This window comes from Magnolia sinica, chromosome 14 (assembly GCF_029962835.1).
Source record: "Magnolia sinica isolate HGM2019 chromosome 14, MsV1, whole genome shotgun sequence".
NCBI classification, from domain to species: domain Eukaryota; kingdom Viridiplantae; phylum Streptophyta; class Magnoliopsida; order Magnoliales; family Magnoliaceae; genus Magnolia; species Magnolia sinica.
Window position 1 is genome coordinate 68,546,069 of NC_080586.1, and position 10,585 is coordinate 68,556,653.

General features: G+C 38.2%; 2 protein-coding genes across 2 annotated transcripts; both read right to left on the reverse strand.

Annotated features, from left to right (window-relative positions):
* Nucleotides 1-3,974: 3,974 nt before the first annotated feature.
* On the reverse strand, nt 3,975-5,469 carry LOC131224999 (uncharacterized). Its single transcript, XM_058220428.1, has 4 exons — nt 4,894-5,469; nt 4,703-4,798; nt 4,463-4,618; nt 3,975-4,374 (listed from the first exon to the last, which is right to left on the reverse strand). Exons 1-4 carry the CDS (start codon nt 5,467-5,469, stop codon nt 3,991-3,993), a joined length of 1,212 nt encoding a protein of 403 aa, XP_058076411.1. The 3' UTR covers nt 3,975-3,990.
* Nucleotides 5,470-5,841: 372 nt separating this feature from the next.
* LOC131225000 (uncharacterized) lies at nt 5,842-6,826 on the reverse strand. The gene is made up of 3 exons (XM_058220429.1): nt 6,238-6,826; nt 6,022-6,154; nt 5,842-5,912 (listed from the first exon to the last, which is right to left on the reverse strand). Exons 1-3 carry the CDS (start codon nt 6,631-6,633, stop codon nt 5,842-5,844), a joined length of 600 nt encoding a protein of 199 aa, XP_058076412.1. The 5' UTR covers nt 6,634-6,826.
* Between the last annotated feature and the right edge of the window lie 3,759 nt (nt 6,827-10,585).

Consider the following 10,585-nt stretch of genomic DNA (forward strand, 5'->3'; position numbering starts at 1 on the left):
ATTTGTAGGTAGAATAAAATTTTACATGTCAAAACAGCGATACAAATAAACAATAAAAAAAAAAAAGAAACGGTTGGTTAAAAAAGAAAAAGAAAAAGGTAGTTCTTGGGCTCGTTCATGCACATCTCAAACATTGTTCTCGCCCACAAATGTCAATATTGGGCTGTGTCATTGGCTGTTACAACTTAAAACATACAAGATTCAATTTATTTAACTTTTTGTAATCCAGCCAGATTGAACGGGATCTCACAACATTAATAAAGATGATTTCAGAGCCCAAATGAGAGTGAAATGGTAAATTAGTCACTGTAGAGAGAGATTTGTGATCAGTCATTTCTTCAAGTTTGCATTTTGAAATGGCTTGCTAGTTCTACTAGGAGATAGATACATGTAGAGCCAACTCCTAGATTGCCCGCTGATTTGCATGACCATTCCTTCAAAACTGAGAATTGCCTTTGAAAACTACCAAACCTCACCAAGAGTATATGACCATGACGCAACCAGCAGTTTAGATAAACCAGATGCAACTGATAACTATTATAGTTTCATTCTTACAACCTAGATCACACAATGTTCCTAATATTGAAGCTCCATTCCAAATAAAATCTTTGAAACAATCAGTGTAATGACAAAAAGAATAAACAAAATTTATAATAGAAGCAAAGGAAATAAGCACTACCAAATGATAGAGCAAAGGTTAGTACATTATCAAACTGATTCAGTCTATGAGATTCTTCTCCTCCTCATATATACTAGCCTGAACAAAGAAAACAAGCCCACAAACATGAATGAATTTGTCTAATGACTTGAACTCATTTAACCTAGAGAGCATCGAAGAACCAAGGCCCACAAGTACATATCAAGTTCAATATTGTGCTAAAAGTGAAATCGATCAATTTCTGGACAAAACTAATAGGAACAAAAAAAATTGGAGATTTAATATTGTTGCTGCATTTTCTTAATGATCTATATGTAGCTAGCACATCCGTAGCTGGCTCAGATCAATAGCCTAGCTCACCAAACCATGGACTGCTTTTGCATCTTTTTACTGACCAACTGTTTTCTTAACTGATGGGTTGCAAACAAACGATTAAGAAAAAGCTGAAACAAAAATCAAAATTTGTTAGAAAAAAGACAACATTTGGACCTATTTACAAAAGTCACTTGCCCATCAGTTAGGTCAGCTTAGCATCAAATTCCTTCTCCAATTCCACCTCTTCTTCCAAATACCTCCACTTCAGCTCAGTCTTCTTATCTTCATGCAATCGTATCAGCTTCTCTCTCTCTCTCTCTCTCTCTCTCTCTCTCTCTCTCTCTCTCTCTCTCTCTCTCTCTCTCTCTCTCTCTCAAACTCTTTTATCTGATTTGACTGGCTATCAATGAATTGAGCAATCTCCTCAAGCCTACTTTAAGGACTATTTGGATGTGTTAGGATTTTTTATTTGTTATTTATGAAGAAAATGGAGGTTATAAAGCCTTGGGTCAATGTGAAAGAGAAACTCAGAGCAATATAATAAACAAAGCACACCAAACTAGAAACGGAAGAATGCGTCGACCATTAAAAACTTTTTGGGGGTCCACTGTGATGTTTGTGAGAAATCCTCCCCGGCTAAGTTCATTCATAGGGTCACAAAGACCTGGATGAGGAAGAAAAATAAATTTCATAATGATCCAAATCTTCTATAACCCCTAAAAGGGTTTCAATGGTAGACGTTCAATTCCCCATTGCCTTATACAGTGTGGTCTACCCGATAGTTAGATCTATCTTATTTTTCGTCTCAAGCCTTAATATGAGTTCGTCAAATAGCCATAGGTTTGGATATAACACAGACCTCATTATAGGACCCACAAAAGGCGGTGGGGATTACAACAGCAAAAAAGAAAAAAAAGAATGGAAAAAAATGAAAGAGGAAAGAACCTATGGCTACGGTTTTCTATGACTACGGATTATAACCGTAGCCACAGACGGGCGATCCATCGCAGTTCCCACGATTCCACCGCAAGTCGCTGTCCCGAACGGCGATCAATCATAGATTCGGCGATTCCACCCCCGATCTATGGCTACAGATTATAACTGTAGCTATAACCGTATTCGTATCCTTTTTTTTTTTTAACATAGGGAATTTTATTCTACCTACATTTTTCTCTAACACCTTTATGTAAATATGTATATATAAGCATATAAAACCAAAAATTATCACTTTTTTCAATTCTTTCTTTATTCATATAATAAATACTTATAAACCAAAATTAGTTACTTGACGTACCATATATGATTTTAGGGCTAAAAGTTGGGCGGGCTCAAACCGACCAACCTATGACCGACGTAACATTGGGTTGGGCTTGAGCAGGATGTATCGAGTTTGGTCTTAGGGTTGGGCCATACAAACACCAACCCGATAAAACTTAGGCTGGGCTCGAGTTGGGGTCTCGGGTTACCCTGATTAATATATAAGTTCCTTATAAATTTATTATAATTGAGTGCAGATCATTTGTGTTGAAGGCAAAGGAAATTCCAATGCCTCCCCTCAAGCTAACAAGATATGCCGGATTTCCCTCTCCCGAATAAATTGCTTGATACAAAATACGACTTGTAATGGAGCAGTTGTCCTATATTTTAGCTTGTTTGTTTAGGAAAAAATGCATGAAAATGATGGTGAAGTGAAGGGAAATGACCGTGAAATGAAACAGAATCATCGGAATTGAACGTGAAATGCATGGAAATGACCGTGGAGTGGAGCGAATTGACAGTGAAACGTGTGGAAATGACCGTGAAGTGAAGGGAGTTGACCATGAAATGCATGGAAATGATAGTGAATCAACACGGAATCGCCGGGAATGACCGTGAAATGCATGGAAATGACTGTGAAGTGAAGCAAATTGACCGAAAATTGAGAGGACAAAATGAAAATTGAGCAGGATAAACTAGAAATCGAGGGGGCCAAACTGAAATCGAGCGAGACACTAAATCGACATCGAGCCGACCAAATTGAAAATTGAGCGGCCAGAGCGGACAAACCGAAATTGAGCGACAAACTAGAAATCGGGACAAACCGGAATTTGAGCAAAACCGGAAAATGAACGGACAAACTAGAAATTGAGCGCCAAATCGAAAATCGAGCGGACAAACCGAAATTGAGCGACGAACTAAAAATTGAGCACCAAACGAAAATCGAGCGACAAACTTAAAAATGAGCGGGCCAAATTGGAAATCGAGTGGGATAAATTGGAAATTGAGCGGGAAAACTAGAAATTGAGCAGCAAACATGGAAATGAGCGGACAAACTAGAATTTCAGGGCCAAATTGGAAATTGAGCGGCAAACATGGAAATGAACAGACAAACTAGAATTTCAATGGGCCAAACGGAAATTGAGGAGGCAAACATGGAAATGAGCAGCCAAACCGAAAATTGAGCGACAAACTAGAAATTGAGAGGGCCAAACTGAAATTGAGCGGGAACTGAAAATACAGTGGGACAGTACAAAGATCATTTCATTATCCACCAAAATTACATAGCATGCTATACATCCACCCATGTACTTCCGGTAAATATGCAGCAAATTTTCAAGTATGTGCATTTCAGTCTGAGTTCCTTCTCTAATCACGATGGCCTTGGGAGGGTTGATCCGAGGGATGGGTTGATTGCAAAAGGGCCTATTAAAACTATATTGGGTTATCTTCCTGGCTGGCATAATGGTTTCAAAACCAGCAAGATAACCCAATATGGTTTTAATCGACCCTTTTGCAGCCAACCCATCCCTCGGATCAACCCTCCCAAGGCCATCGTGATTAGAGAAGGAACTCAGACTGAAATGAACAGAGCTGGAAATTTTCTGTCACTCCAAGAATACTGTCAACCTCATACAATGTATATAACATGAAATGGTACATGAGCGGGACAACAATGTACAAAGTATATTCAACAATGAAATTAATAATCTATATAATACAACATCTTTCCAAAAATCCTCCCATGCCCTGGACAAATATCATCTACGGACTAGAGACAAACAATCATATGCTATTGACTTCCTCCAATCGGCAGTGAATTTTTGCATGTCTGTTCCCGCCAAGGTGAGACCGCTACACAAAATGTCAATGAATTTCATTACGAATATGCCGCAGTCATAACCATTGTGCTGCTTCGGCGCAGATTCATCCACTCTAACGGACCAATTCTTCCCTTCAAGCGCAGTGCTGTCTCCAGTGGCATGGAAGAGAATGGGGAGTGCATCAGTCATGTTCTTCATCTGCTGCTTATACTTCGGCATTACATTTGTGCATAAGCTATCTACAACAACGATTTCTCTTGCTCTAGGGTAGATGACCAACAGAAACCAATGTGAATTTTCATAATTTATGGGCGCATAGACCTGTCCATGATTCACAAAATAATATATTAGTCAAAACATGATAGAACACATAACAGTAACAGATGATGTTCTGTGACGAGTGCATTACCCGTTCATAACACCAAATCGCTTTGGCGTATGGTTTATCTCGCTGCTTGGCAATTGCGTAAGCCGGAGTCAGCTGGCCTATTAGCGAGGCCCGTTCTGATGCCGATTTTGAGGCCCGGTATGCGATCAAAACCGGCAAACACCCCTCAAGGCTTTGCTGTTACAAACATGCTCAAAGTTCAATACATGTAAGAAAATAAAATCTTCAAACAAATTAAGGTTTGGCGAAATAAACAGTTACCGTAAAATACGTAGGACAGAACTTGCAATCCTGGCGATATGTTATTGAAAGGTCGTTATGCCTTTTTTCAAGGAACTCTATGTATGTGTCGATAGCCTTATCAATAGGATAGTACGATTTAGTCATAGATTAATATAACAATTAATTATATGTCAATCAATGCATATAGAGAATAAATTAGTAATGATTACCTCGCTATCAACCCACGCATCTTTCATCCATATCGTACTAAACCATTTCCATGCTGGGATGTCCTTGTTTGCTTCATACCAGTCATCTACCTCTTTCACCTCATGTGCGGATAATGCTCTGAAAGGATCCATATGTAGAGGAAATGGTATCGGAGAAGTAGCAAAAGCGGTTACTTGGTTGGGTTCGGGAACCGACCCATGGGTTGTGTCGAATGCAGACAGGGACAAGTACGGAGACATCTTGTAATATGATGGCTTCGATATCCTTTTGGCTCTTCTTTCATAAACGGGATGAGAAGTGGATGCATTCAATACATTACCTTTGGCATTACTATACGATTGCACACCCAGATCCTCGTATCCAGGTTCTTTATCGTCAATATTTACTTCCCCTCTATTCCTCAACTCCTCACCCTCCTCCATCACAAAATGTCCCTTTTGTGTATGAGTACCTTCCTTCTCCTTATTAAACTCCTCCCTCTCATTCGCTAACTTTTCCTTCTCCTCAAAAAACAAGTCCTTCTCCCTCTTAAATTGTTCTTTCTCTTTCAGTAAGGTATCCCTCTCATTAAACATTGCTTCTTTCCTCCTTATCTCTTCCCTCTCTTTTCTCAATTCGTCCCTCTCCTTCTTCAATTCCTCTCTCTCCTTCTTCAATTCCTCTCTCTCCTTCTTCAACTCTTCCCTCTCAATCCGACATTCCTCCATAAAAAGAACATTCTTCATAATACCCACCCTCGGTCCCTCTCCCTCCATGCCTTTCTTATCATTATCATCTGACTCGTCATCCTCTTCATGATCAATCTCATTACCCTCCTCATCCTCCTCATCATCTTCCTGACTCTCAGTGAGCTGCAAAATGTATACATGGATATGTCAGAGTAAGGATATCGAAACAATGGTAGATAAAATATAGTTCATTTTTCACAACAGCTCACCTAGAAACTGTCACGCACCGAGCGAACGGCATCTGTTTCCCATTCTCGCAGCGTTGGTTCTAATTTCAATACTACTGATGTCTGCAAAAAAATAAAGAGTAATGTTAAATATAAAAGCATATACGTCAAGTTAAGCAAAGTAGATGGAAGAGAGAGATATATATATATATATATAAACTTACAGCTCTACTCTCGAAAATAGCATGTATTCTCTTGTACCTCCAACCCTTCCAGCCTCGATATTGAATGAAGCGTGGAATTTGATGGGGAACATATGAAACAACACATTCTTGTAGGGCTGGTAATATCTCTACTGCCCATACCTATTAGAATGGAATTGCACCCGGTTAAAAATTCAAAATTAACTATAGAGGGAAAACATATAGAAAATAAAAGGTGTTCTTACTTGTAAAGGAAGGACACAACCATACACAGTGTACCGAGGGGAACTTGATGCGGCAACGGCAGATTCGATTCCTTGCGACATTGTATTGTATCCCAAACTACCCCAGGGATACCTATAGAAATCATCTAGCGAGTCCACCAGATGAATATAATCCATGTTACACCTGGTTTTTGGTTCGTTTCCCCTAAGAAAGTACTCCACAACTAGAAGTAGGGCAACCTTCACGACGTCTTCATGCTTATTGGTGTCAATTAATCTCTCAAACACGTCCATTAGGTGCTTCTTTAATACTGGATATTCTTTAAAGTATTTGTCTCTTAATGTACTCGTAGTGCAAGAAATATTTGGTACAGTAAGATCTCCAGTCTTAAGACCGGTAATGAGGGCGAAGTCCATCTCGGTAAACTGTAATCGTCTCCCCCTGATCTCAAATACTAGATCACCTTTGTATCTTACAAGAAGAAGGTGAAATAGAGCCCCTATAAATCTAAATGATGTAATATGCAATAGAAACGAGAAAGGGGATTGCCTAAACAGATTTAGCCGACTATCGTGCTTCTCTACTCCACCCTTCACCTTGTCAAACCACCATGTCAGTGTACACCTAGATGTTGGGTTGGAGATTACAACAGAATATTCGTCGCCTGCAGAGATGAATTGAAAAACATATCAAAAATAAAATTCATAAGATAAACATAGTGGACAAAATCAGACATAATTGAAAACAATGTATCTATGATCTTATGAATAGGTTTGATAACAAACAAACAAGTTATCCTAATGAGCATGTTATCCATGTTAACACAATGAACATGGTGATGTATTATTGACATCCTTATACATTGGTGATCTAATATTCACAGACAATGATAGTGTTATGATTGATGAGTTTATAAAGGCTACTTCGTAAATTTGAAATGACAAATATGGGTCTTATGGCGTATTATCTTGAATCAGGATAAATTAAATACATGATGTAATTTTTTCATTTGAGAACACGTATATTCATGAAACTCTAAAAATCATTGCGATGAAAAATTCTAAATTAGTGTGCATACTCATGGAAATTACGTTGAAATTGAGCAACGACAAGAAAAACAATCTAATAGATCCTAAAGGGTTTCAAGTTGTTGATTAGAAGTTTTAAATACTTAACTCATACTAGCCTAAAAATCTTGTATATTGTGGAATTACTTAACTATCACATGAAATTTCTAAATTAGATTCATTTACAAGTAGGGAAAAAGATTTTGCATCATTTGAAAGGTATACTTGATCATGGTATTTATATGTGTGCTAAAGAATATACTCTTTTTTTCTTCACAAATAGTGATTACGTAGGCCAATTTATATAGACAATAAAAAAGTACGTTAGGCTACTTATTCTATATTCGAAGCGGTTCATTCACATAATTTTTAAAAAAGAAAGATGTGATAACAAACAAACATCACTGTTGGGCCCACTACGGTTTCAATGGTGGAAATCATTATGCCCACTGTTTACTGTGGTATCATCCACTTGATCTTTTGATATGCTTCAATTTGGGGTTAAACCGCTTAAATTAGATGGAAGAATGGATGGACAGCGTGGATATACTACGGGCCAAACTAGAAATTGAGCGGGCCAAGCTGGAAATGAAATTGAGTGGGCCAAACTGGAAATTGAGCGGGCCAATCTGGAAATTGAGCGAGACAAACTGAAAATACAATGAGACAAAGTATAAAGATGATCATTTCATCATCTACCAAAATTACAAAGTATGTTATACATCCACCTATGCACTTCCAACAAATATGAAATTGAGTGGATCAAATTAGAAAATCAGCGGGACAAACTAGAAAATCATTATGCTCACTGTTTCTCGTGGTATGATCCACTTCATATCTTCATATGCTTCAATTTCAGGCTCAACCCCTTAAATTAGATAGAAAAACGGATGGATGGCGTGGATATACTACATGAAACGGATTAGCTACTCCCCATGCCACCAGCCAATGGCTGGTGTTCGGTGCTCTGTGGGCCCCATCATGATGTATGTGTTTCAACCATGCCGTCCATCTATTTTTATATATCATTTTACGATATTATACAAAAAATGAGGTATATCCTAATCTCAATTGAACCACATTACAGGAAACAGTGTTTAATGAACATCAACCATTAAAAAGTTTTTGGTGGCCATAAAAGTATTGGATCAACATGATCTTTGTTTTTACCCTTCATCTGGGTCTTTATGACGTAATAAACAGATTGGATTTCAGGTAAAGAGTACAGTGGGCCTCAGGACGATTTAAATGATGGATATCCAATCACTATTGTTTTCCTGTATTGTGGTATATCTAAGATTTATATCCCTCTTATTTTTAGGATAAAGCCCTGGATGAACTTTAAAAATGGATGAACGGAATGGATGAAACACATACATCATGGTGGGGCCCACAGAGCACCGACCGGCGACCATATACATCATGGTGGGGCCAACGGATCATCGACCACCGACCACGGGGCTGGTGTTAGGGGGAGTAGCCAATCCGTTTCCTATATTAAATACATTCAATGTGGGCCCAACTGAGTTTAAAATATACCTGTGGTGCGTGCTTTCTTCATTGGACGGACCATTTTCAGAAGAAGACAAAATGTTGATAAGAGGGGCCCACAGAAAGGGTGTTTTTTGGTCTTTCTAACGGGTGAGGAAAGGAGGTGAAAGTAATGGCAGTAAAACAGCAGTGGAAAAGGAGAGGAAAAGCAACAGTGAAAAGGAGGGAGAGAAAAAACAAACAGTTGAAAGGGAGAGTAAAAGCAGCGGTGCTGGAGTTTTCGTCTTCGTTTTTCGAAAATGTAAAGAGGGAAGTGAGGAAGAGGAAAAGCAACGGAGGTAAAAAGGAGGGGTAGTTTCGTCTTCAAAGTCGCTGTCCGCACGTGCTAGTCTAACTTGGTAACTTAAGTTTGTCTTCCTTCATAAAAACCGCTGGGTAAAAGGTTTTGTCTACAGTGGTCATTTTCTCAAAAGAGAAAAAAGAGAGTGAGGCAGAGGTACCAGAGTCCACACCACCCGTTTTACTCACCACATAAAACACCAATTCAAGGGCCGGCCCACCATGTTTTAAATGTAAAATCCTCTTCATCCATTAGGTTCATCAGGCTCTATGCTTGATGTTAGGTCAAGATTTCAAAAAAACAAACAGCTACATCCACAACTCACGTGTTACTCTACATGAAACAGTGGGAATGGAATGTCAACCATAGGTTTGTGTGAGGGCTGCCATGTGGTGTATCTTTCATCAAACACATTAATCAAACTTAACCCACGAGGATGAATAGAAGATACACACAAAGATGAATGGAGTAGCCCGCTTGAGTTATTAATCAGGCTTACAATTCAATGATGGTTCTCACCTAATAGATGGAGTGGATTTTACATACTGAGTTATTGAGTATGCTTTTATTGTACTAAGTAAATTGTTGGGCCCACCATGAATGTATGTGGTTTATCCACTTGGTGCATCCATTTTCCCAGCTCATTTTATCAATTGACCCCAAAATTTCAGTATATCCAAAGCTCAAGTGGACCACACCACAAGAACAGAATAGGAATAATGATTTTCATGGTTGAAACCTTCCTAGGGCCCATGGTGATTTTTATTTGTCATCCAACCTCTTGGTAAGATCACACATAGATGGATGAAGGAAAACACAAAGATGTGCTTGATCCAAAACTTGCATGGCTCCCAAGAATTTTTCAATAGTAGAAGTTCAATTCCCACAGTTTCTTGTGATATGGTCGTCCTGACCTTATGATATTCTTTGTTTTTGGTCTCAAGCTCTAAAATTATTTTGCATTGGATAAAATACATAAATCACGGTGACCCTGCAAAGTTTTCTCAATTGTAAGCATGCAATATGCTTACACTCCACAGAGCTTCTCTAGATTTTTTATTTGTAAATGTGAAGTTTTTATCAAGCTACATGCATTAAAAGAAGTGAGGAAGCAGATCTAATCTTAGCCATCTTTAGCGTGATAAAATATTAACTATTCTTGGCCAAGCAACTACATTTTTATGTTGTATTTATCCTCTCTTTTGGGACTAATTGCCATGGCAAAAATAAAAAAATAAAAAAGACATCATATACACTAGATATTAGGAAATAGGAATTGCTTATTTTCATTTCATTTTTTTGAATTTAATAGCATTAACCATATAAATAAATAGTAGATTAAAAAAATACCCTATATTTTTTAAAAGATTCAACATTTCACGTGTATTTACTAACAATGTTCTCAATATTAATTTCCAGAATTTTGGGCCACTTCCCAATTACATGGCTGTGTTCCAGAGAAAGCAATCA

What these genes read in the sequence shown, in the direction of transcription:
- LOC131224999 (XM_058220428.1), bottom strand. Translation starts at nt 5,469, where the DNA reads ATGTTTAATGAGAGGGATACCTTACTGAAAGAGAAAGAACAATTTAAG. An exon ending in ATGCGTGGGTTGATAGCGAG is followed by an intron (nt 4,799 to 4,893) that starts GTAATCATTACT and finishes CCTATTGATAAG; the next exon opens with GCTATCGACACATACATAGA. An exon ending in CGATTTGGTGTTATGAACGG is followed by an intron (nt 4,375 to 4,462) that starts GTAATGCACTCG and finishes AATCATGGACAG; the next exon opens with GTCTATGCGCCCATAAATTA.
- LOC131225000 (XM_058220429.1), bottom strand. Translation starts at nt 6,633, where the DNA reads ATGGACTTCGCCCTCATTACCGGTCTTAAGACTGGAGATCTTACTGTA. An exon ending in GTTGTGTCCTTCCTTTACAA is followed by an intron (nt 6,155 to 6,237) that starts GTAAGAACACCT and finishes CCATTCTAATAG; the next exon opens with GTATGGGCAGTAGAGATATT. An exon ending in AATACATGCTATTTTCGAGA is followed by an intron (nt 5,913 to 6,021) that starts GTAGAGCTGTAA and finishes ATTTTTTTGCAG; the next exon opens with ACATCAGTAGTATTGAAATT.